The 24,403-nt window shown below is 52.6% G+C and overlaps 3 protein-coding genes and 2 long non-coding RNA genes across 12 annotated transcripts in view; 2 read left to right on the top strand and 3 right to left on the bottom strand.

Moving 5' to 3' along the window:
- The window catches only part of LOC132019851 (uncharacterized), a 6,935-nt gene extending 5,136 nt beyond the window's left edge, over positions 1–1,799 (top strand). Inside the window, exons 2-3 of the long non-coding RNA XR_009404863.1 lie at positions 311–457; positions 1,724–1,799. This is a non-coding gene — a long non-coding RNA (uncharacterized LOC132019851). The remainder of the gene's footprint in view (positions 1–310; positions 458–1,723) is intronic.
- The window catches only part of ARHGEF25 (Rho guanine nucleotide exchange factor 25), a 7,637-nt gene extending 3,932 nt beyond the window's left edge, over positions 1–3,705 (bottom strand). The window contains exons 1-5 of one of the 3 annotated variants that reach the window (XM_059403548.1): positions 3,510–3,705; positions 3,111–3,225; positions 642–856; positions 415–510; positions 265–341 (exon numbers count right to left, since the gene is read on the bottom strand). In XM_059403548.1, the coding sequence (XP_059259531.1) occupies positions 265–341; positions 415–510; positions 642–856; positions 3,111–3,225; positions 3,510–3,608 (602 nt within the window). In that variant the 5' untranslated portion in view covers positions 3,609–3,705. Of the gene's footprint in view, positions 1–264; positions 342–414; positions 511–641; positions 857–1,019; positions 1,250–1,799; positions 2,572–3,110; positions 3,226–3,509 lie in introns of those variants that run through there. The other 2 variants (XM_059403550.1, XM_059403549.1) reach the window with 2 other exon arrangements.
- A 297-nt stretch (positions 3,706–4,002) lies between these two features.
- Positions 4,003–9,275, bottom strand: DTX3 (deltex E3 ubiquitin ligase 3). Of its 4 annotated transcripts, none has more exons than XM_059403558.1 (6): positions 9,002–9,273; positions 7,595–7,659; positions 7,326–7,402; positions 6,231–6,966; positions 5,046–5,263; positions 4,003–4,706 (listed from the first exon to the last, which is right to left on the bottom strand). In XM_059403558.1, the coding sequence occupies exons 3-6, from the start codon at positions 7,352–7,354 to the stop codon at positions 4,631–4,633; spliced, it is 1,059 nt and encodes a 352-aa protein (XP_059259541.1). In that variant the 5' UTR covers positions 7,355–7,402; positions 7,595–7,659; positions 9,002–9,273; the 3' UTR covers positions 4,003–4,630. The 4 variants fall into 4 exon arrangements, with proteins under 4 accessions (XP_059259541.1, XP_059259544.1, XP_059259542.1 ...); XM_059403561.1 differs by having other exon boundaries at positions 6,231–6,985; positions 9,002–9,267; XM_059403559.1 differs by lacking the exon at positions 7,595–7,659 and having other exon boundaries at positions 9,002–9,275.
- Positions 7,679–12,878, top strand: LOC132019850 (uncharacterized). 2 transcript variants are annotated; one of them, XR_009404862.1, is made up of 4 exons: positions 7,679–7,971; positions 8,472–8,894; positions 9,618–9,664; positions 12,791–12,878. It is a non-coding gene; the product is annotated as an uncharacterized LOC132019850 (long non-coding RNA). The 2 variants fall into 2 exon arrangements; XR_009404861.1 differs by lacking the exon at positions 7,679–7,971 and having other exon boundaries at positions 8,073–8,894.
- On the bottom strand, positions 10,443–21,982 carry PIP4K2C (phosphatidylinositol-5-phosphate 4-kinase type 2 gamma). 2 transcript variants are annotated; one of them, XM_059403556.1, is made up of 10 exons: positions 21,672–21,982; positions 18,730–18,827; positions 17,960–18,056; positions 17,472–17,615; positions 14,520–14,666; positions 14,296–14,334; positions 13,622–13,735; positions 12,785–13,052; positions 12,507–12,610; positions 10,443–12,322 (listed from the first exon to the last, which is right to left on the bottom strand). In XM_059403556.1, exons 1-10 carry the CDS (start codon positions 21,843–21,845, stop codon positions 12,242–12,244), a joined length of 1,266 nt encoding a protein of 421 aa, XP_059259539.1. In that variant the 5' UTR covers positions 21,846–21,982; the 3' UTR covers positions 10,443–12,241. The 2 variants fall into 2 exon arrangements, with proteins under 2 accessions (XP_059259539.1, XP_059259540.1); XM_059403557.1 differs by lacking the exon at positions 21,672–21,982 and adding an exon at positions 21,019–21,040.
- Positions 21,983–24,403: the final 2,421 nt, after the last annotated feature.

Here is a 24,403-nt window from a genome sequence, read left to right as displayed (position 1 = left end):
GCCTTTGGCTTGTGTCATGATCCCAGGTCCTGGAATCAAGCCCCACATCAGGCTCTCTGCTCAGCAGGGAGCCTGCTTCCTCCTCCTCCTCTCTCTTTCTCTCTGCCTGCCTCTCTGCCTGCTTGTGATCTCTGTCTGTCAAATAAATAAATAAATAAATAATCTCTAACAAACAAATAAATAAAATGTGAGGGACAGTTCTCTGGAAGTTGCACAATGGTTGGGGGGGGGGGCAAAGGTGGGGGAGTGTATGGGGACACTTACATACTCCTTTCCAGAGCCGCCTTCTTCTGTTCCTCCTCACTCTCAGGGGCTTGGGACAGAGTTTCCTCCTCAGGTGGCTGGAAGGACAGAACATCCTAGAGTCAGCACATGGATGCTTTTGGGAAGCCATACAGACCCGTTTCTTCATACCTGTGTCTTATCTCCAGGACCCTCCAACAATGTGGTCAGCAGGGTGAGTTCTGGAAGCTCCTCTCCTGTGGTGAGAGCTGGTTCCAGCATCCAGTTCTGGGAGCCAGAGGTCAAGTGTCAGAGGTCATGGGCTGTGTCTCCCCAGCAACCAGTGGCCCCCAACCTGCCCTCTCTCCCAGTGTCCTTCATGGATTGTCCTACATGCTTTTGTGGTGCCCCTTGCTCACCTCATATGGTCCAGCCTGGCCACCGTCTGCCTCAGTTTCCACACTGAGACAATGTTTGGAATGATCCAACCATCTTCTCAGGCCACTGACTGGCCCTGGGGGGCCCGGGGAACAGGGGCCAGAGCTGAGGCCAGAGCTGGGGCCAGAGGGGGCAGCCAGACCCGAAGCAGCTGAAGCTGAGATACTCCCCTCACTGCCAGCAATGGAATAGGACTCTAATGGGGAGTGGGGGAAGAAAAGGGGCCATAGATATTACTCCAGCTCTAGATTCAGGGCTCTAGGGAGCTCCCAGAGGCTCTTCTTCATAATGCTGAGCCCTCCCCCAGGGCCCACTCTCTTGTCATCCTCATTTGATTTGGCCAGGATAGAAAATTGCACCTGGGCATCCTTGGGAGGCAGGACAGTAAACACCCGGGCTCCCAAAGCTTGGAACCTCCAGTTTCATGTGGATGCTCCCCCATATCCAGAGCACGCCACAGATATGGTTGGGCAGGCATCTGGGCAGACAGGGGAAGCTGGGGGTGGCCATCTGCTCTCCTACAAGCCACCCCCTTCCAATGGGCACAGACCATTCCCTGAGAAGGTGGGGGGGGGGAGAGCTGAAAGGCCATCTGCCACCCCCAGACCCCTCCTGCACCAATTGCTGTAATCACTATAAAAAGAAAAGACTTCTGCAGCCCATCTCCCCAACACATGCACAAACCCAACTGGGAGGGGGGAGGCAAGTGAGGAGAACTCATTAGGGTTATCTTTGCCCTGGGTCAGGAACAGAGGATTAGAGATTTGTCATAAAGCCCCAGGTAGACCCTCATCCTCATTCCTCCTCTCTGGCCCTCTTCAGATCCTTAGTAGATTCTCAGCAAAAGGATTTAAGAAAGATTGGTTGTAGGCCCAGGGGGATTGTGGATGGGTTTTTCTCAGAACCCAGTTGACTACAAGATGGAGAGAAGAGTTTGCTGCCCCTTCCCCAATTTCCTTAACTTGAACTGATTAAAAATTTGGAGGCAGAAGGGATCTTGGAGATCTACTAAGTCACTTTCCTGGAAAACACAGGTACAAGTCTCCAACCTCTGAATCCCTAGGACCAGGTCTGTCTGAGGCCCTGAACCATCAGCCCGCCCCCCACTCAACGCTGGGCCCTTGCGACCTCGCACTCACCACGACCCCCCCGGGCGAAGCAGCAGCCGCATTTTGCCAGCACTTTTCGAATCACGTGGGGACAGGCACAGCGACCCCCCTTGTGCCCCCCCCGCATGGCGCCCGGGCCCCCCCGCACCCCCCACCCGGGCCGGCCATGCAGGGGGAATCACGGGGGGCGGGGCGGGGACGGCGCAGGGCGCACACCCCCCCTCCCTCCTACCCCGCTCCAGGCTGGGGGAGGAGGGGAGGGAGGGAACTGGGAAGGGGCGTCCAGGGGTAGGCGGAAGTCTGGTCTGGGGGAGGCCTGGGGGCTCCGCAGAGCGGGCGGCGCGAGGCCGGGCAGCCGAGCTGGGCGGGGAGGGTTTCCGGAACCCAGTCGGTGCGGGGCCCAGGGTCCAGATGTCCAGCGGGGCGGGGAGGGATGGTGGGGGAAGCTGGGCCGGGATGCGGCAGCCGCTCCAGCTCCGTCTCTGGCCTCTCGGGTTTGGGGTGGTTCTAGGCCCGGGCAGGGAGGAGGCGGGGGCCGACTCCCCGAGTCACTGGCGCTGCGCGGGTCCCGGCCGAACGGCGAGCGGAATAACAGGCCCGGCAGCGGTGCCGCCGCGGGGAGGGGCCTCTGCGGCCCAGCTCCGCCCTCTCTCTCTGGTTTCCCCCCTTCAGCCTGTGCGGGCTCCAGCCCCAATCCTCCTCCCCCAGGCACCACCACGTTCCCACTCCACGTCCCCACCGCCTCCGCCTCTCCTCTCCAGCCTAGGATCCCCGCCCCGGGTTCCCCTCCCTACTGCCTCTCGAGCTCCCGACTGCGGAGCGCTGGGGTCGGGGGCGGGATCTGCCCAGGTCGCCCCTCCGCCTCTGCAATGGGGAAGGGTGCGGACGGATGGGCCCGGGCCTGTGCGAAGACGTCCTGGGGGCTGGGACTGTCCCTAGCCGCGCAGGGTTAGACAAGCCCCCTACCCTTTGGGGACGCATGAATGGGGAGCTCTGTGGGGAACACAGCCCAGGTGCCGCCCTCTCTCGCCAGACCCTTCTTTCCTCCAGGCCCCAGGACTCCAGCTGAGGCTAATCACCAATTAAGGCGAAGTCCGGGAGCCCGGGCTGGCGAGGAGCCAGGGGTGGGGCGCGGGGACACTCCGCCTGTGGGGGCTCAGGGCCGGCTGATGTGGGGTACACACAGCGCATTAGAGAGCGAGAAGCGTGGAGGTCTTGGCAATTAAATGGGTCTCATGCAGATTAGATGCAAGCCTTTATGCTAATAAGAGCAGCGTTATTTGAATTCGCCACTTTGCGCACGAGGGCAAACCGTGCCCCACCCCACCTCCAGCGTCTTACCGGGCAGCGGAACCCAGGCGAGGACCTCACGTTCGCGCTCCCCTTTCTGGTCCCCCTCGGTACAGTCAGACTCTGTCTCGGTCCCTCCTGGCTCTAGGGGGCTTCCCTTCGGGGGCTGTGGGGAAAGACTGGTGGTAAGGAAACCACACTCCACGCCCAGCCTTGACCTCCCGCTTCTCCTTCTTCCTCCTGTCAAATCCACATTGTTGTGAAAGGGTCGCCTAGGCTGGGTTGGAGGGACGGGTTCACCCAGACCAGGGCCTTGGCCCTCTTTTGGAACTCATGGAATCCTGCGACTGTCCTTCAGAATTCCTATTTACTGGTAAATTGAGTTGTAGGGTGCAGACCACCTGAAGCCCCCTAAAGATTCCCAACCTCACCGTGGTCCCTCTTTCTTACCCACTCCTGCCCGGGGAGGGCGCAAGCGCGCAGCATGCCCCCCATGACCCCCAGTATCCGGTCCGTGCGGCCAGGGGCGGGGCGGTCCGGGGGCTTCATGCTGGACCCCTACCCTGCTCCAAGTTTCAGGGCTGAGGGGGCACGGAAGCTTGGGGCCTCGAGGCCTGCTCGCGTCCGGGGAGTTGCTGCTGTCGAATCCGCCCCCTGCCCGGCTCCGCCCCCACTCCCACCCCAGCCAAACTTCTCAAAGGGGTAGGGTTTTTGCTTTCTCTACAACCAAAGTTCAATAACAAACAAACCTCTCTTAATCCCGATCCCGACGTGGATGCGTCAGGAGCCCACTAAATCGTGCCGTTTCCCCAGGCACTCTGAAGGCCGAGACAGGGGAGACACACAGGGATTTCCCCGATCGCCACCCCCTTCCCCTTCTCAGCAGGTTCCGCTCCCCACCCCACCCCCACCCTGGTCCACAGAACAGAGCGGGTGTGGCAGAGAGAGTTGCATATTTTACTTTATTTTTATTAAATTAAAAGCTACAGTCTGGCGGCGATTCCAGAACAGGGTAAGGAGGCTCCTTATAGGGGGCAGAGAAGAGCGGGAGACAGACGGACAGAGAGGGAGACACAGGAGAGAAAGGACAAGGTTAAGGTAGAAGGGGGACTGTTTCTGAAGAACACACGAGGCCGGCTTCTCGGGGGCACACCTCGGCCCCATTCCTCCTCCCCTACAGCGAAGTTCAGCAGTGGAGCAGTCTGTGGGGGCAGGGGCTCAAGAGACCCTCCTTCCCCACCCAGGTCCTTTCTCAGCTTAGTCACTGGAGCACAGCACATACCAGAAAAAGCCAAGGGCAATGGAGGGGGTAGGGAAATTAGGAGTATGTACAGGGGGAGGAGGGGAGAAGAGCCTGGGAGATCCCTCTGCCAGAAGGGAGTGGCTCACTGCACTGAAGCGCTTGGCCTGTGGGGGACAGGGGAAGGGATTGCCCCCTCCCTCTCTGAACTCCTTCTCCTGTCAGACTGATCCCCTGTTTGTGTGGTGTGGGGGGCAGAGGGAGAGAGGAGAACAGAGGCTTCCGCTGGGTCCTATGGAGAAAGACAAGGGCTTGGCAAAGGGGATGTCCTTCAGTCATCTGTGATACCCTTGGCTCTCAGCTCTTCTTGCACCCGGGTCAGGTAGGTGGGGTCCGGGTACCCAAACCTGGGAGCAAAAAGGAATGAAGGATTAGCTGTTGCAGCTTACTCCTTATTAGTCTCAAGCTCACCTTCATTCTGGGTGCCCCATTCCAGCCCCTCCCCACCTCCCCTAAGGATATCCAAACGGGAGATAACTTAGCCCAGTTCTCCTTATTTTTGTAGGTTAAGCTGAGCATACTGGCATACTGGACCAGGCTGAATGTAGAGAAACTGGGATGGAAGAGGCGGTTGAATAGTTTGGGGGTGGTCCTCTGCAGTGAGGAAGTTCCCACAGAGAGAGGGGAATATAGGAAATGGAGAGAAGGGGAGGGGCCAAGGGAAAGGAAATGAAGGAGGGTCGCACAGCTGGGGTCCCCCTGTGCAGCTGGTCTTGTGGTGGATGTCGTTCCAGGTGATGACATTCGGTCTCCCTGTGGTCATGGACGTGCCAATAGTGAAGGTGAGACGCTGGTCAAATGCTTTGCGGAACAGGGTCAGCACCTTGTTGCCCTCAGGGCAGTCCGGGAGGTAGGCCACCCTTGTGGTGCCAGGATACCGAACTCCTGGGTTTGGGTGTTCAGCCTGGGAGGAGGGGGAAGCAGAGAGGACAGTGAGCAGCTGGGCATCTGAAGGCCCATGATGCCCGTGGAGGGTCCCGCTGGCCAGCTGTCTGCGCACCCCTCGAGGATGCTGATGGGGCAGCAATAGGCTGACGGCCTCTCAAGGAAGGAGAGGCTTCTTTGAAGGGTTTGGACAGCAGGAGCCTGCTTTTGGACAAAATCCTTACAATTAAAGAAGTTTTTTCTGCTGCCTCAATCCTTCAAGCCTCAATGCCGCAGCGAATGGATTCTTAAAAGTGATGGAAAGTAGCTGGTCCTTACTCACCAGATAACTCAGCAGAAGCGTGAAGACTGAGAATAACCTATCTTCCAGCCTTCCCTTCTTCACCTGAAAACGCTCCCAGTGTTTCTCGGCCTGCCTAACCTGTCCCACTTTCCCATTACTCTTCGTCAGAGCTTCCCCAGCCCTCTGCAAACCAGGACCGAAAATTATTCTTGCTTCATCGAGCAGGAAGACACTGGATAGGCCCCTGACCTCTCCTGTTTTAACCTTCCACTGTCATCAAGGCTTTCCTCTCATCAGTCTGGACCGAAGTAACATTTAGTGCTCTGTGAGGAGGGTCGGATCCCTTCCTGCTATGCCTGCCTGCCCCCGGGCCACCCCCTCCACAGACCTCACCGCTGCCCAGAATAGTTGTCGACATCCAAGTTCACCACGGAAATAGTATGCAATTCCTTTCTCTCATACCTGATATTCCCGTGTACTTTGGAGTCTGGGACAGAAAAGCTGGGCCTGAAGGGCACCTCCTAGCTCGGGGGCCCTGAGTGGGAGGGTATACTGGGAGACAGCAAGACTCCCTCTTGTCTAACAAACACACTCCCGTTCACCCAGTTTCCCTAGATCGGAGAACACACTCGGGGTGGGGCAGGGGTGCGGGGGCCAAAGTGGAGGAAACCAGAGGGCAAAGGCAGGCCGTAGGTCTTCTTACCCCCTGGACACCGGGCGGGAAGACGTACTGGATGACGATGGTGCCGTACTTCTCATAGCTGGGCAGTAGGAGTGTGGCGTCCTTAGAGACCAGCATCCGCCCATTCTGCGGCTGATTTCCCACCAGCTGCCCATAGAAGCGGCCACACATGGGACAGGCCTTTTTCACCTGCAGGGCCCGGGTGATGCAGCCCTCACAGAATGAGTGCCGGCACTTCTCCAATGTCTTGGCGTTCTGGATCTCCCCCAGACAGATGGGACAGGTGCTCTCCTGTTCTTCAGCCTCCTCCCGAAGGCGGGGAGGAAGGGGAGGGGGGAGGGGAGGAGGAGGGGGAGGAAGCCCCCGAGCCCCGGGGGGCAGAAGGGGGGCTGCTCGCAGAGGGGGGGGGGGGGGCCCTGGGCGATGCAACTCAGGGTGCTCCCCACCACCCCCCAAAGCCAGGCAGCCCATAAGCTCGCCCTGCCTCTGAGCTTTCTTCAGCTCTTTCTCGGCCTCTTTTAGCAGCCCCTTGAGAGCCTTCCGGGCCAGGTAGAGCCCATTGGGAGGGGCCGGAGGAGGGCCCTGCGGGGAAAGCTGGAGGACATAGATGTCAGAGGTCTCGCCATCTATGAGGATTGACACACGGTGCTCCTCCCGAAGCCGGGCCAGCCGGGCTGGGGTCTCCTTGCTCAGGAAGTCCCACACAGGCTTGGAGACGGTCACTTTGTTCTTGCAGGTGCCTCCACAGGCTGCCATTCTGGACAGGACGAACGACACTGCCCCCAGGGTGAAAGGGACTCAGGGTGGGGGGTCCCCATTTGACAAAACCAGTGCCTCCTACTTCAGGTTCCTTTCCAACCCTCTATTACCTCTACTATCTTAAAGTCCAACCCCCAACTCCTCCCCAAGCTCATTTTCTGTCTCCTCTTATCTTTCAAAACCCAGCACCCACCGAAGAGCAAGAAAGTTTCTATAACTTTATTACTATCATCATCTGAGGCAAGCACCAGTCCTTGGTTCTCTTTACACTCCTCCCAAGATCACAGAAACCATCCCGCCCTCCTCCCTCTGGGTGAAAACTGGCTTCTTTAAAGGGAAGGGAGAACTTTTGCTCACTTTGATCCTGAAGAGCTTAGAATTGGCATGCAGGCTCTCTCTCACTGTCCCTGCTCCCTACTTGTAGGTTGTGTGACCTGGTGGGTGGAAAGGAAAAGGAGGGAAAGTGAGAAACCCGTACCCCCTTCCCACATGCCCCAGCTCAGCAGCCCATGTAACAGAAGACTGGGAACCTGGGTGTAAATTACTGGGAATGGGATTACTTGGCACGCGGAATGGAGGAAACCAATTTAAAGGGGAAAGCTGAGTTTCCCTTGGGAGGCAGATACCTGGAAAGCCCATGGACAACGAGAGCAGCAGAAATCCCTCTAGTTCCACACTCAGCTGACCAGGGCTAGGGGGAAGGCGGAGAATAGAGAGTAGAAGCTCCTGATGAGAAATGTTACCATATCTGCCTCACCCCGACTCCACCAGCAGGCCAAAAACAAAACAAAAACTCCTCTTCCATTTCCTCTCCTCTTCTGGAGAACTGCCTCCCCAGCCTCTCCCAAGTTGCTAAGGAGGGAACTTCAACATGCTAACTTTTCTCTTTTCTTCCCCAGCTCTGAGGCTCTCAAGAAAGCCTAGGGGACAGATACGAGAAGTCAGGAAGGGAAAAGCCCACACAGATGGAGGTCTTTCTAGCCACCTCCCTCAGATCACATGAGTAAGACTGTTCCCTCTGATCCCCAACTCCTCACCCTACCCCATATTCCCAAATAATTCAGCCCCTATTTCTAGGGAGCTTTCTTTGAGAGCTAACCCAGTCCCTTCTGCTGAAGTCTGTTGGGAATGCCAACAAAGTGGCCGCAGCCCCTAAATAACTTCCGGTCACCTTTTAAACCCTGCCCAGGAGCAAGCAGTAAGCCTGTCAGCAAGTCAGTCTGCATTTAGGGAGGGGTGGGGCTCAGCAGGGGCTCAGCTGGAGGAGACTTCTGTTTCCCCTGAATCTTACCATGTTCAGCTATAGAGCTATACCTACAACACCTCCAAATGTAGCTCAAATAGAAAGAGGGGCCATTAGTGTGACCTCAATTCCTTGACTGATCCAAAGGGGAGCGGCTCTCTGTTTGTGCCTCCATAATAGTCCCCTCAAGGCCAGATGCACCTCTAGATTCAGAAAGTGAAACGAAATCCTAGAACCTCAGCTCATTCCCTCTATCCAAGGTGGAACACCCCCTCTCGATCAGAGGGAACCCAGGACCTAGATGTCCTTAGCCTCAAGTCCTGCTGGCACAGAAGAGGTAGGCGGGGCCACAGCTTATGCTGGGTCTCTGATTCCTCTGGGGCAACCCAGGCCGGACACCGGGCCAGTCCCTCTCTCCAGACAGAGGCCAGACGGGGGCAGCAGGGAAGGGCGAGGGTCTCTGGGGGCATCAACTGAGTCAGCCCCACCCCATCCCCCATGACCTCCTGCAAGATCCAGAGCCAATCCCCACGTCCCCCTCTCGCCGGAGCCCCCAGAGCCCCACCACTGGGGTGCATGTCGGCCGATCGCGGTCCCCAGAACCCCCAAATGGAGGCCAAGGCAGGAGGGTGATAGGAAGAGAATCGCCCAGGCGTGGAGGGGGTCCCCGGCGCCGCGCGCGGGTAAGGAGGCGGAGGAGGGGGCGCAGGGGTGCAGGGAGGGCGCGCGGGGGGTACGAGCGGGGTCCGGGGGGCGCGCGGTGGGTGTGGGGGGCGCCGGGCTCACCTACCTCCCGTCAGCGCCGCCATTGCCGGTCACATGACTGAGGCTGTTGCTGGGATGACGGTCTGGGCCTTAGCAACAAGGGGGGGGGGGGGGACCCGGAGAGGGGGGGGGGGCAGTTTGCAGGGGGGGGTGCAGATTGAGAGAAAGGGTAGAAGAACGGTACCCGTTGCCCCGTACAGGTGATAATCACCGTTTCCCTTGACCCCCTTCCATCCACGAGCCCCTGCCCTTCCGCCCCAAAACAAAAATGGAGGCGCCGTCCCAGTCTTTGGAGGGAGGGGGTGGCGTGTGGAACCGAGGGTAGGAGGTTAAATCTCTTAGAGACGCCACCCTTTTCGCTTCCCCCTCCCGGGAGGGGCCCTCTCCCTTTGCTTTTCCAGCCAGCTGCGTGGCAGCTTCTGCAAGCTGGTGGTGGATGGGTGGGCGAGGAGTGTCGGTTTAGGTAGGTGGGGAAGGGGACAATTTTTTTGTGATCCTTATGCAATTGCTAGAAGGACCTTTGAGGAATAATTTGGGATGGGAAGAAGAGTCATAGTAAGAAAAGCACTGGTTCTAAAAAATAAACGTACCCCAGAACTAAACTATTTCAATCCCTTCCCTCCTTGCTTGCCTTTTCCTAGATTGTTACCTTCTGTGACCCCCACAACCTGCTCCCAGATGGGTATTGGTAAGTGCCTCTGACTTTTGTTTCCACAAACAGGGATACTGAGGCTATTGCAAAATGGGAAGTGAGTGCATCTTTCAAAAAACGCCTTGGGGTGGGGGCTGGGGGTATTAAGTCTATGGTTCCAATAGAGTTAAAAACTCAAATTAAAAGCGGCTCTGCACTGTTCTGCTTCCCACATCAGAGAAATCTCCGCCCCCAGTCCAATTCACTTCCCTGGGGCCACATCATGCCAGGTTTTTCCACCAGCCAGAAGACCTCCTGGCCAAACAGTACTGGATCTCCCAGGCTGGCAACTACCCCCAACTCTGGGCTGGAGGATTGGTCTCTTTCTTCACTTTCCCAGGACCCTGCTGTACTCTTCCTGCTCTCCAGACAGAAGACATCTTTCCCAGGAAGCCTGGGGAAACACCCAGTTCCTTCTTTTAGCTCCTGCCAGTGTGCTCTGAGAGGTTCAGTCACCTCTCAGAATGGGTGTGTGACCAAGCCCAGAACCCTGGGGGAAAGGGGAGCATCACATCAGCTGTTCTCCATGGCCCCCCAACAGAACTCCCACAAAGCTGGGAGTAAGTTTTCCATTCCCATGCACACCCCTCACAACCTTTTAAGTTCACAGCTATCTATCTAGAAACCCATATTCTTAATTAGGGGTCCAACATCTTAAAGGTCAGATCTGGTCTCCACACCCGTAAGCACAGGGCTCCTCAGAAAGGGGGTGGGGGGAGGCATGTCTATGAAGGAATGTGGATTCAATAACTTATTTCCTATATAGTGACAGCAGTGGGAGTAAATACACAAGATCTTTATTAATTAATAAAACAAAAAAGAGGAAAACAGAAGCAACAAAAAAGACCATACTGCTCATGATACATCAGCCACATGGTCAGAAAACCAATTTCTAAAGAGCAACAGCTGCTGGTGTCATGGAGTTTTATTGCATTCAACAGGGGAAAGGTAGACGGTTGGAATGAAAAAGATGAGCAGGCCCCTGATGGGAAGATATTATAGGGGCTCTAATCCTTAACTGTGGACTCCTCTTGTTATTTCCTTTGGAGCAAAAGATGGAGAGGAGAGAGGAATTCTCCTTTATGACTATATGACTTCTTGTGAGACAGATCAGTCCACCTAGATACAAAGAATCCTTGCATCCCCAAAGGCCAGTTGCTAGTGCTCATCTTTATGTTAAAATAAAGTAAAATAAAGTGTGGAAGCCATAGAGGGGATAGAGAGTAGCAAGAATGGTTGCCTTAGCCCCAAAGGCATCAGGGGATGGGGAGGACACTATCTGGGTCACCAGAGTCATCTACATTCGAGACTACCACATGGCACTTCAACTCTTTGGAGGGGGCTGGGTGATTGAGTTATGGCTCTGACTCCTCTCTGGGGGTGGAGAGTGAAGATGACAAAGAAGTCCATCTGTCCCCTGGGAGACACAGTTGCAGAGATGAGACAGAAAAGAACAGAATAACAAAATCCAACTAGAAAAAAGGGTCTGCGAAGGGCCTGGGAAGGCAGTATGCTAGGTGCACACCTCCAAGGAGTAGAGGAGAGGAGGGTCCCACACTTGAGTCCTTCATCCTCTTGAGATGACCAGAAATGACCCAGGGAGAGAGATTCCCTTCCACTGGGAATAAAACCTCAGGGATGGCTAGACATGAAGAGAGGAAATTTAGCACTGGGATGAACCTTTTACCCTGGCCCATCATCCCAGCCTCCAAAACTGCCCACACCCCCACTGAAGGGTTCCAGCCCCAGGAGGGGTATGAGGTCCTGGTAGAGAGCAGCAACAGTCAAATGTCTTCACCCAGGCTTGAACACTTTGGCCATCTCTGGACTCCTGTGCCCAGTACAGGGGTGGGGGCTGAAAGGAGGGTGAGGGAAGAGATTGGAGAGTAGTCAGTTCTTCACAGGCACCTTTTCCCATTCCCTGCATAATTTCAGGTGTCCTCCTGGGTCCCACCTCTGTGAGGTGTCAGCCGGTTCGCCCCTCCCCACCCCAGTAGTGTGTAAGATGAGTCATATCCCATCACATGTGTGCACGCCAGCACCCACAGCTGTAGTATCTTGGAGGTCCTCCATCCCAGGGCCTACTGGGAAGGAAGCAGGCCACAGCGAGGTCTGTAAAGTTATCAGCAAAATTCAGGCCCTCCCAGTTCATTGCATACAGCAGAGCGCATCTGGAGTAGCTGCCTAAGCCAGATCCATTCGTGCAGTCGGGTCCTGAAGACAGCAAGTAACCCCCTGCCCCTGTCTCCTCCTATGTTCTAGAAGCAACAGGACATTTACAAAGATCAAGGCACTTGGGAGTGAGTCAACAGTAACACTCTAAGCAAGCAGAATGGTTGGAAGGGAGGGAGAAAAGGAAGAAAACCGGACAGGGGGAGACAGGATAATGTATTTTTGAGGGTCAGGAAAGCCTACTCGACAAGATGGAGTGATCTGGATGCAGGGAGCCTATAGCTAGGATTTAACAAAGGGGGAAAAGAAGTAGTGGTCAGCATATCCACAATTCCCCCAAGGCTCTCAGAACCTTGCCACCTTGAACAAAAAGCAGCAGTCAGCACAGAGTCAGGCAGTCTCTTAAGCGAAGATGTTGGTAATAAAATCCAGGAATCGCTTAGCATACTGCTCAGGATGGACAGTGGAGATCTCTGCCCCAGCCTGTGAGAGGAGGTATGGAACACCATGTCAGATCAACCCCCTACCCCACCCACCCCCATTCCACTACACACCACTTCCATACCCAGCCCTTCGTGCTTTTGCCACCCCACTGCTCAGGCACAGAGGGCTCCCTGTTCCCGAAGAGTCAAAAGACAGAAAAGCAAAGGCTTTGGGGAACCCTCACCCCATGCTTGACAGTTTTGGCTGCATGAGCTGCTTTCTTCTTGGCATCATACTGTGTCAGGATGTCGATGAGGCCCATGAAATACACCTCCTTCTGGGGGGCCCCTGGGGACAGAAACCAGCAATGAAGAGCAAGTACAGTCCCAATTCCCTTCCCCCAAGAACCATTCAGATCTGGTTTGAAAAGCTAACCAGCCTCTCTCCTACCACCCTGATTTCAGTCCCCCATGGCCAACCCTCGCTCCCCCCCACCATTAATATTCCCATGATCTCTCTTACCCTCAGCACTCCGAATGGCGTAGACGTCAATGAAGGACTCAAACTCTCCAGGGCCCAGGGGCCGATGAGAATGGATGTAGCCGCCGATACCCTCAGGGGAGGTACCATAGGAGCCCACCAGAGCAGGTGGTCCTGTCAGGCCACAGTCCCCATCCCCTTCCGACTCCTCCTCCCGTACAGGCCCCTCCTCCTCTGGGTCAGAGCCCCGAATGATGTCGTGGATGCCCAGCAGAAGGCTATAGTCCATGATCTTCAGCTGCACTAGGAACTGAGACCCCACTGACAAATCAGATCCCTCAGACCTCCTTTCCCACTCCCAAGCACCACCCTACGCCTCCACTCCTGAGTTTCTGGGGCCCTCCTGGGGAAAGGAGGGATGAAATTGAGGGTTGGAAGGGTGCCTGGGTGGCTCAGTGGGTTAAAGCTTCCTGCCTTCGGCTCGGGTCATGATCCCAGGGTCCTGGGATCAAGCCCCACGTCGGGCTCTCTGCTCCGCAGGGAGCCTGCTTCCTCTCCCCCCTCTCTCTCTCTGCCTGCCTCTCTGTCTACTTGTGATTTCTCTCTCTGTCAAATAAATAAAATCTTTAAAAAAAAAAAATTGAGGGTTGGAAGGGAACCACTGCCCTTTAGTACATCAATGTCCTGGTATCTGAGGTCATCCATTTAGCTGATTCTAGCCACTCCCTCCATGGGTCACCTCTAAGGGTTTTTCATGTCCCATACCCAACTCCCCTACCTGCAGAGAACCCAAAGAATAAAGGGAAAGAGAGCAGTTCCCTCAGACTAGGAATGGGGAGCCAAAGGAACACCCTGTTTCCCAAGCACCCTGATCATCACCTCCACATCTCTCTTTAGCTTCTCCAGAAATACTTTCTTCTCCTCTTCACCAATATAAACCTTCTGGTTCTTGTTGAGAAAATCCATATCCTTAAGGGTGGGCAGTTCTTTAACCTGAAAGTAAAGGGACATCTTAGGAACACATCCCTTCCCCCAAGGTCTCAGAGAAAAGAATGCTCTCTCTGGGGCTCTATGCCTAACTCAGTGGCCTTGAGGGGTGAGAGCTCTTCCAGCCCCTCTCTGCCTCCACACTGCCCCAGAGGCTGCTCTCAGTTCTAGCAGCTTCTCCAAACTCAGTCACGGCCATGGTACCCCACATCACATCCCACCACCTTCTACTTATGGTTTTCAGTCAAGACCCCTCCTGCTGACTTTTCTTTCTTCTCCTTAAGTAAAAATAGCTGCTTGAATACAAGAACCCAGAGTGAGAGCTAGAGGATAAGCATTTCTCTCTTGAAGTCTGTTATCTTCAACCATCATCGAACCTTCCAGATGGGACAACCCACACCAGTGAGACAGCAGCTGACCCCTACCTCAGCACCAGTCCACACCTCTCTTCCCTTCGGTGGTTTCAGATTAAGAACAAATAGCTGGTGACTCCTACCTCTATCCTAAGGACATCCCTTCATCTGCCCTCCCTCACCCCTCACCCTATCACTTAATATCAGTATCACCTTTTCCTTATCGCTGGCTTCTCGGGATACTAGGGAGCCCTGTGGAGAGACCCAAAGACCAAGTCAGCACAGGTGGCTAAAAGAATAGTTAGGACCCAGCTCCAAAGATGAGTACTCAAACCCAGTCTTCTTTCCTTTGAAATGAACTAAGTGCCCTCCCAGGCCCTTCCCCACTCTTGGGCCAGCAGGAGCCTCTCCCTGAGCTCTAGCTGACCTCTCCTTACCTTGAGGTCATACTTCCTATGCACAGGAAGACGGTGGCTAAACATGTTACGCATCACGAGCATGTAGCTGTCCTCGTTGTCCACGCTGACCCGGTACATCCCCAGGAACTGGGGCAGCAGTGTGCTGCCGTGGCATTTCACAATGTACTGGGGTAGAAGGGAGGAAGGAATGCGGAGAAGCTGAGGCCTAAATGCCCCAACAGCCCAGGGCAGGGAATGCAAATACCACCATTCCAGGGTAGGCCAGACAACTTCAGGGAGAAAGGTTAGCAGGTCAAAAGTGGTGGGGGAAGGGGGACATCTGGGTGGCACAGTCAGTTGAGCATCTGATTCCTGGTTTCCACTTGGGTCATGATCTCAGAGTTGCGAGATCAAGCCCCGCAGAGGGTGGAATCCGCTTGGGATTCTTTCCCTCTTCCTATCCCTGCCCTTCTCCCCCTCTCCAAATGTATCTCTGCATTCCTTCTCCCTCTCTCTTCCTCACATCAATCAATCAATCAATCAATCAATCTTTTAAAAAAAAAGTGGTGGGGACTTGTTAAAGAGGGCTGTTTCTGAACCCCTGTCTACTCTGATTTATTCCATCTGTATAATGTCTCTCAATTTCAAAGGTTTTATTTGGAGGGGGCACAAGCATAAGGAGGGTGCAGAGGGAGAGGGATGAGCAGACTCCCTGATGAGTTCAGAGCCTGGCTCAATCCCAGGACCCTGAGCTGAAATTAAGAATCCACTGCTTGGGGCGCCTAGATGGCTCAGTGAGTTAAAGCCTCTGCCTTGAATTGAGTCCCGCATCGGGCTTTCTGCTCAGCAGGGAGCCCGTTTCCTCCTCTCTCTCTGCCTGCTCGTGATCTCTGTCTGTCAAATAAATAAATAAAATATTAAAAAAAAAAAAAAAAAAGAATCCACTGCTCAACCAACCGAGCCCCCAGGCACCCCTAGACCCTCTTTAAGTACAAGTGGTCACAGAACCGGGGTTAGAAATTACATCTGCTTACCAATGAAATGATTTTACCTAGACTAATGTTTCCTGGCGGGCTAGATTCCTATAGTAAAAATGTTTGCATGATGGCTTATAATTTGGATTCTTAAAAAACGATTCCTCTTTCAATGCAGCTGCCTCAGTACTGCTGCCTACTTCTCTCCAGAGCCAGCCTTCTCAGGAAAGTAGTCAATCCACTTTCTCTCCTTCACACCTCAAACCAGTGAAATCAGATTCAGACCCTTATTTTTCCTCTGAAATCTACATCCCCCTTTCTCAAATCCCTCAGTCACCAAATCCTATGGGCATTCATTATAGTTACTGTATTTCAACTGGGGGGCACTTGATAGTCCTGACCAGTCTCTCCCTAGAATTCTCTTCGCCCTGAGCTTACTTATTCCACTCTTCCAAGTCTCCTCCCTTCTCTCCCCAAATCCCACACAGAACAAAGAAGGGCATCCAGTGACTCAGTCTCCCTTATAGGCTCTCCTCTCTCCTTGCTTTTTTCATTTCTTCTTCACAAACTTCCCACCAATAATCTAGTCTATATTTCTGGTTTTAATCACTATCTATTCACCCGTGACTCTCAAACTTACACTTCTACTTGCCTGAACTCCATTCCCCAACCACTTACGGGACATTTGTATCTGGAGGAACTGCAGAAACCCCAAGTTCAACGTATGTAAATCACAACTACCTTCTCCCCAAACTGGTTTCTTTTTCTGCTTCCCCAATGTTCATGAATGGACACCCAGTTATCCCAAAGCAGGAATCTAGAGGCACCTTGGCCTCAACTCGCACAAGTCTCCCACAGGTCTTCCTCTGCATCTCGGCCGCCAGGGCTCCTCCAGCCTTGGTCCTTGCTCACAAGAATGTTCTCCTTCCCTCCTGCCTGCTCACTCTTCACTTCCGGGAGCTCCCTCTCCAGCCCAATCTCGAAAATACAGTCGTGGGGCTATTTCTAAATAACATACCTCTCTCACAGCTCTGTGCCTTTACAAGCTTTCCTTTGCCTAGAATGCTGTCTTCCACCTTGCCTAAGGAGTCCATACCAGTCTTTCAAGCATCAATTCCTATGATACCCTCTCTATAAATCTCTCAATTTGTAAGAAAAAATAAAATAAAATAACAACAACAACTCTCCATGAACCTCCCAGTGCACCCCTTTCCCAGGTAAGTTAGGACGCTCTTCCCCTGCACCCCCACAGCGCTCCGTCCGCGCCCCTGCTACTGCGCACACCCTGCTGTGTGCTAATGCTGCTCTCCTACCCTCTGCCATTGGACCGAGAGATCCTCCAGAGCCTCTTCCTCATCCACCTCTTTCTCTGCTGCCCACTGGAGGGCCTACTGGTAATGGACATTCAGTGTTTGTTGAATAAACCAGTCATTTTTCCAGTCATTTTCGAGTCTCATTTATTCCTTGCTCATTGACCTTGGGGAGATATATTTTTTTAGTAGGAAGATATTCAGGTTGTGTTTTTCTCACCAAAATATTCCAGAAACTCCACATTCCAAGTTAATCTGATCAGACAGAAGAGCCTCCCTGACCCCACTTTGGACTGGATTTGATCATGGCTTCTCCCCTCCAGTTTATCCCCATTTGTGCACTTATCCCGATTTCCTCCTCAAAACCACATTAGCTCCTGACAGTATATTTGGTGTTAACACTTCACCTAATTCTGGCTCAGTCTATAGTTCATACTTTACTCTACATGTGCCTTTATGTAACAATCCACAGCAGTTCTAGATTGTAAATACCAAATGAGAAGGAACACTACCTTATCCCATTTAGTCAGACACAAAGAGGTATGCAGAGGCTTTTTCTGAAATTCCTAGTTTTAAAAAACATGATGTCAAGTGCTTCTTGGGCAGCAATATGGGTTGTAGGGAGGAGAACAGATAGGAAGTTACTCTAGCAGCTAAGCTATGAATAGAGAGGAGAGGGCAAGAGTGAAGCTGGAGAGCCACCTGACCTGGTGGTAGTTGGAGAGGTTGCTATGCATGTCAGCAATGTCCTCACTGGATACTTCTTTGATGACCAGAGTTCGATCATAGGAGATGAGGAAGCGACCATCACTGCCTTCACTTTCACTCGGGGGACTCCGGGTGAGGGACACCTGCAACACAGGCCAGAGGCTCTTTTCCTCTTTGTATGGAGATTCAAGTCATAGGATAATGGCCAAGTGACTGTGTCTGAAAGTGGATAAAACCCTTGCATAAAAGATTGAGCAGGGGTTCTTCATCTGGACTGAATGAAAGTGAAAGCAAAAATTTTAATGTAGCTACATGTTTCTCCAAGGACAGGGTTAACAGCTTTCATCCGATTTTTGAAGATGCCTGTGACCACAAACAGGTAAAGAATCAGACTCGCCAAAGCTCTCATTTCTCCAAACATGACTGGCCCAAGGATTCCCCGGCTGACAGAGAGAAAGGACTCCCCTCACCCAAAAAGGACTCTCACCAGGTAGTCCTGGTCATCAATGCCAAATCGATCACGGAGGTTCCTGAAGACCTGGGGGCAATACTCCTTGAACTTGAAATGACTAGGCAGATTTTCTCTGAAATAGGGGTTTTCAAGGCAAGAAGACAAAGTTAACAATATTACATTTATGTAGGGTTTGACAGTTTATAGAGCACTTTCACACATTTACCTTATTTGATTCTCATAAAACTCTTGTGAAGTCCTTTAAAGGTATATCATTCCCATTTTATAGTAAGGGAGACTGGGGCTCGGGGTGGTTGAGTGACCTGCTTCAAACACACAGCTGGTAAGTAGCTTAAGTAGGACCAGGATTTAATGCCCGTGTAAATAGCATTGTTTCCCAAATCTGAGGCAAGTTCGAGACATCCTAAAATAAGCAATAGGTGCCACTGTTTTGAATGGCATCTTCTGATACCAGAAGCACCTAGGAGACTCAGATATTTCTTTCAGGGACTCTCTATCAGACATTAATGGTAAGGCCATCTAAATGTACTTACTCTATGGTATTGCCAGGCTAGATTAGAAACAAACTATTACAAATATATGAAGGTGTACAGAGCACAGTAAGTTATTTTAATGGTTTCTTTGCACGGTGCTGAATTTCTGCACCAGGAATGGGGTTAGAACACACAACTTGTAAATTGTCTTCCAAATTTAAAACCTTCAATTCACTGAATCTTAACTCTTAAAATTATGTATTACTTTCTTCTAAGAAGGTTGACAGGAGAAGAGCAGGGATCTCCACATACCTGTGGAAAAGGTGATTGTTGACCTTGATCTTGGAGCTAGCCTTAAAGTCGTCTGGCAGCAGCATCACGGGGGGAGGCACCTGGCTGAGCTCATTGATCTGATAAGCCAAAACAAGAATAGGGAGCTGAGGAGGGGTGTAGAGAGCTACTTCTACACTGTGTCGGGTAAGAGTCAGAGAATGGCAACTCAAACCTCATTCCTTTAAGAACACCATTATGCATCTACTTGCCAGGGGTGAGAGAATGGGTCAGACCTCTTCTGCTGCCCAGCAAGGACTGAAGTAAGCAGCCCCCACACCCAGCCCCTCACACTCCACCCCCATGGAACTTCATGCTCGCAACAGTCATTTTATATTAGGCAAACCCTGTGAGCAGTTCAGGGCTATTTTTAAAGCTGTGAGAAGTTCTAAAGAAAAAAAATATCTTCAGCAGACTTAAAACACTCAAGACAAGCAGTTCCATGCTCCCTGAAAAACAAAACAAAAGACTTTTTTTTTTTTTTTTAAAGTAGACAAGAGGGGCACCTAGGTGGCTCAGTGGGTTAAAGCATCTGCTTGCGGCTCAGGTCATGATCCCAGGGTCCTGGGATCAAGCCCCACATCGAGCCCCACATCAGGCTCTCTGCTCTGCGGGGAGCCTGCTTCCCCCCCTCTCTCTGCCTTCCTCTCTGCGTACTTGTGATCTCTCTGTCAAATAAATAAATAAATAAATCTTTAAAAAAAAAATAAAGTAGACAAGAGAGTTAATGGGACTCTGAGGAGTCCACAGCAAGAATGAAATGTCCACCTCCTGCAGGAGGTGTCTCCTTACAAACACGACCAGGCCTTCCAGACCACCCTGACCCAGGTCTCTCGAGAAGGTCCCCACCTGCCTGGGTGTAAAGTTAAAGAAGAGCAGCTGATTTCAAAGGGAATGTAGGCAGGTAGGCAGAGGATATGAGCTCATTAGCTATCTGTTCCTGAAGTCAAGCCAACCCACGGCCCAAAGGATGCAAGCAACACATGCTCTGCTTGGCCCCCCCAGAATCAGCCATCTGCTAATTCTGGGTGGCAAGGGAGTTCCTGTATGAAGAAATCCCGAAGAGGTGTGTTTTCTCCTCAGCGTTGTCACAGTACTGCTCACCCACCTCTAACAGCACACTTATCATATGACTCTAATGGCTAGTTTATGTAAGTTCCCCATCTACACTGTGAGCTCTTCGGTGGCAAGGACCAGTTGTAGCTGTCTGTGTCTCTCAAGTTCAAAGCTAGCATTCAGAACAAGGGGTCCTGAGGTCTCACCAGAGACCTCACCACCACTAACTGAGGTGTTTCTTAACTGAATAAATGGATGCCTTCCCTATCTTTACTTGATCATTCAACAGAAGTTATGAAGTGCAGTTTAACCTAAATCCCACAGATTGCAGTGAAATTGTGCTCCTCTCACTCTCAGTAAAAAAGGAGGACAGAACATATTCCTCCGGGGGGGGGGGGGAATGTCACTTGAGATTCCCAGCCTACAATTCAGCTATAGTTCTTCATGCACCCTCCTCGCCACCTGCTGTTAAGCGGGCTGAATCATCACTAAGACATATGTTCAAGGAATTCTCCATTCTAGACACTTGTAAATGTGGGTTGGCTGCAAGGTGGGGTGTTAAAGCTAAAGTATATATACCTAGGGAAGCTGAGGCAGCTCTCATATGTAACTTCCTCAACCCTCACCAAAGAAAAATCCTCCCTGTTCAGCTTCCCAAAGGGATGGAAGGGTCACCCGGAAAACTGACATGAGAGGCAGCTCTACCTCCATCAGTGTTGTCCATACCCAGCACCTTAGCATGGATACTGTGGGAGCAGTCCACAGAACCACAAATACAAATACAGACCCTCCCCACAACAGCATTCTAACCCATATATTAAGGGGACAAAAAATTGTATTCTTCCTCACCCTCGTCCATCTCTACAACCCTGCCATGACTGTAACGATTCAAGGAAACTGATTTATAAAATATTGCTTGTTACATTCACGGTCACTGCATCCCTCCCACTCCAAATCTGAGGGAAGAGGAGCAATGGCTGTGCTTCCTTCACCTGAGTGAAGGAAAAGAGATGTACTGGTCTCTTTGGCCTCCTCCTGATTCCCAGGTCATACCCTCTACCTATTTCTAAAGTTCACCATCATAGCGTCCTCAGGACCAGAGCCGCTCAGCTATCTCTTTGGTCAAAAATGACCCCCCACACACCACACACACACACACCAAACACCATCACTCCAGCCAGCAATGGGAATGCAGTTAAGACCAAAGGCATATACCATACATAAGTCTTAATGAGGTTCAGGGTGGATGGCTTCTCTGAAATGCTGTACCTCTGGAAGGGAAAGACGGAACAAGCAGGATTAGAAGGTCCAGGAAAGCCTGGAGCTTCCCCCAAAGCCAAGGTTCCAAAATCAAGGATAGCTGCTAGAAAGAAAAGTGAGCTAACTATCCCCCTCATTCAACTACCGTTTCTGCTCCCCTCCCCTTCCCACACATAAACTCTCACCGGAGACCTCACCACCACTAACCCCTTAGAGCCACTCCCACTAATGTCCTTCCAAGCGAAGTCGGGTCCCGGCCAGTCTCCGTGGCCTGCGGCAGAGGCCGGACCTGGCAGGAAGGAGGCAGCGAGCTGGAAATCAGGTGGAGAAGGAGGAACTAGAGGGGTGGAAGAGAGGGCGGAGGGGGAAACAGAAGTCTACATTTCAAAAAAGAAACAATAACAACGTCTAGAGCGAGAAGATACGCCGGGAACACCGGAGGTTTGGTGGGCAGGGACCAGGACAGCCGCGGGGTGGAAAGTGGCAGCGCAAGGGGCTCCGGACGCGGGAGCCTGGAAACAGGGACGCCCGGAGGAGCAAGAGCAGCGCCCAGCGGAGCAAGAGCAAGCTCGGACAGGGCTTCTGGGGAGGCTAGTGCCGGGTCTCACCGAGTGGGCTACGCCCCACAGGAACACGCCCACCAGCGGGTCGGCCGCCCGGAACACCTTCACCTTCTGCTGCACGAAATGCTTCTTCTTGGTTTTGGAGGCGAAGCCGAAACCCGGGCCCGGCGCCGCTGTCGCCGCCGGTACGGTGGCCGGCGGGACAGAGGAGGACGCCATAGTCTCCCTCTCCCGCGCACCCGACGGAGTGGAAGCCGGAGCCGGCGGCGAAGCAGGCTCCCGACCCCGGAAGCGCTGCTCACCTGGGCCGCCGTCACGTGACCGGAGGCTGGCCCGCAGGCGCGCGGCCGGACGGTGCGGGGCTGGCTCCGCCCCCTGGCGCCCGCCCGCCCTAACGCCCGCGCGGTGGGTGGGCTCACCTGGCGCAGGGGCGGGCGCACGCGAGCGGCGTTCCCTGCGGGCTGCGGGCGCTCGGCCGGGCGGGGACCTGCCACCGCGGCGGTGGGGGTGCGGCCTGGGCTGGCCCGGTTCACTCCCTTGTCGGCGGCTCGTTTGCGGCAAAGTCGTTGCCTTCCGGTTTTGCCCGGTTTCTAGGAGTAACCTCTCGCCTGATGCTCACCCAAAAGCATTTCTTTACCGAGTAGGAGATCCCCGAAGTGGTTTCAGTGGATTAAATGGGCTTTTACAAGGACCACTCAGGCATCATTCTGGAGGGTGACTGGAGTATTCCCAAAGTGTAGGCATGAGGTGGTGAACTAAAACAGTGGCTGTTGGGATGGACAGAAGGGAATGGCATCTAAAGTTAGGGTTTGATGTCATTTTAGAAAATTCTTCGTGGATGTGCGACTTGAGGGAAAGGGAGACCTTGGGATTGAATCCCAGGCTTTTGGCTAAGGTGAGGAGACATGGTGGTGGTGACATGAAATGGGGCAGTTTGGTGAAAAGTTCAGTTTTGGTATGTGTTTGAGGTACCCGAGGGCAATTGAACATATGAACTCAGAGCTCAGAATAGTCTGGGCTGGGGATACAGACTAATTGTTACAGAATCTGGGGGAGTGGGTGGCACCTACCAGAGAAAGCAAGAACCCTGGTATAGTCCAGCATCTTTTAAGAGGGGCACCTGGGTGGCTCAGTGGGTTAAGCCTCTGCCTTCAGCTCTGGTTATGATCTCAGGGTCCTGGGATCCAGCCCCACATGGGGCTCTCTGCTCAGCGGGGAGTCTGCTTCTCACCTCCCCACCCCCCAACCCCCCAACCCCGCCGCCAGCCTCTCCGCCTACTTGTGTCTCTCTCCGTGTCAAATAAATAAATAAAAATTTAAAAAAAAAAAAAAAAAAGAGGCTAGTGGGAGAAAACTGAGAGGTAAAAGGAACCAGGAGAGCAGGGTCACAGAAACGAGGGAGTAGAGTTTCTAGAAGGAAGGAGCAGAGAGAAGTGTTACCTGTCGTGGAGAGGTGAAGCAAGACAAGGATGGAGAAGTGCCCATTGTATTTGGCAACTAGTGACCTTCAGAAAGCAGTTTGAGCAGAACAAGAGCCAGTTCACAAGGAACAAGGAATGAATGGGAGGTGAAGAAGTGGGGAGGGGAAGCTTGGGACTTTGTCAGGAAATTTGGCTATAAGAAAACAAGATGGGGGGGGGGGGGACCTGGTTGGCTCAATGTTAAGGTTAAGCCTCTCCCTTCTGCTCAGGTCATGATCTCAGGGTCCTGGGATGGAGCTCCTCAGCAGGGAGCCTGCTTCCCCCCCACCCCCGCCTGCCTCTCTGCCTACTTGTGATCTCTGTCTGTCAAATAAATAAATAAAATCATTTTAAAAAAACACACAAGATGGTCTAGATGGGGAGTCACTTATAGAGAAACAGTAAAAATACACTTCTCAGGGCACACACTTGGCTGGCTCAGTCAGTAGAGCATGTGATTCTTGATCTCAGGATTGTGAGTTTGGGCTCCACATTAAGCACAGAGATTACTTAAAAAAAATAAAAGAAAAAAATAAAAGAAACACACTTTTCAAGGAAACCTTACAAGGCAAAGGGGAATAATCACAAAGAAGATGCAAACAGCCTGTCTGCATCACTTTTAGATCTTATATTTTTGGGGTCTATGTTAGTATCTCAAGAATGAAGGATCTAGAAGTGACTTGATTTAGTCTGGAGAAGAGAGATTTATCGCTTGTTAAGAGCAAGAAAGGAAAGGATCGGTGCACATATAGGTAGGTGTGTAAGGATAGACGGCAGATGAAGAATTTCATGCTCAGTTGCCTTCATTGTTTGCCTAGGAGAGGAGGTGAGAAGGGATCTAGAAGAGTTTTGATCAGCTGCTCTGGGAAGCAAGGGAGGAAACCAGAGGGATACACAGAAGCGGGAGCAACACCAAAGAGCCAGTTAACTTCCTAGGCATTCAGTTGCCCCAGTGTTTTGGTCATGCACTTTTCTCCATTCATCTCAGAAGCTCCAAGGTATGAGCGAAGAGGACACATAAGGGTATGCTCTAAAATGAGGGTCAGGGGTGCTTGACTGGCTCAGTTGGGAGAGCATGTGCCTCTTGATCTCTGGGTCATGAGTTCACAGCCCACATTGGGTATAGCAGTTGCCTACATTAAAATTAAATTAAAATAAAATAATAAAATTAAATTAAAAAATAAAATAAAATGGTAGGGGTTAGAAGGGTGAATGTGGTAGACCATCTTGGGACAAGAGAACTGAGCTGTTGGCAAAGCAGCAGTGGAGTCCCACAGGAGAAGAGAATTGTCACTGGGACTGAGGTGGGTCTGGGGG

Source organism: Mustela nigripes, chromosome 6, assembly GCF_022355385.1.
Source record: "Mustela nigripes isolate SB6536 chromosome 6, MUSNIG.SB6536, whole genome shotgun sequence".
Classification (NCBI taxonomy): domain Eukaryota; kingdom Metazoa; phylum Chordata; class Mammalia; order Carnivora; family Mustelidae; genus Mustela; species Mustela nigripes.
This window is presented reverse-complemented; position numbering and strand designations above follow the sequence as displayed.

What these genes read in the sequence shown, in the direction of transcription:
- DTX3 (XM_059403559.1), bottom strand. Translation starts at nt 7,354, where the DNA reads ATGCCAATTCTAAGCTCTTCAGGATCAAA. An exon ending in CTAAGCTCTTCAGGATCAAA is followed by an intron (nt 6,967 to 7,325) that starts GTGAGCAAAAGT and finishes CGTCCTGTCCAG; the next exon opens with AATGGCAGCCTGTGGAGGCA. An exon ending in TGCACAGGGGGACCCCAGCT is followed by an intron (nt 4,707 to 5,045) that starts GTGCGACCCTCC and finishes TTTTGCTCCCAG; the next exon opens with GTTTGGGTACCCGGACCCCA.
- PIP4K2C (XM_059403556.1), bottom strand. Translation starts at nt 21,845, where the DNA reads ATGGCGTCCTCCTCTGTCCCGCCGGCCACCGTACCGGCGGCGACAGCG. An exon ending in ATAGGAAGTATGACCTCAAG is followed by an intron (nt 14,335 to 14,519) that starts GTAAGGAGAGGT and finishes GTCTCTCCACAG; the next exon opens with GGCTCCCTAGTATCCCGAGA. An exon ending in AAGCCAGCGATAAGGAAAAG is followed by an intron (nt 13,736 to 14,295) that starts GTGATACTGATA and finishes CTTTACTTTCAG; the next exon opens with GTTAAAGAACTGCCCACCCT.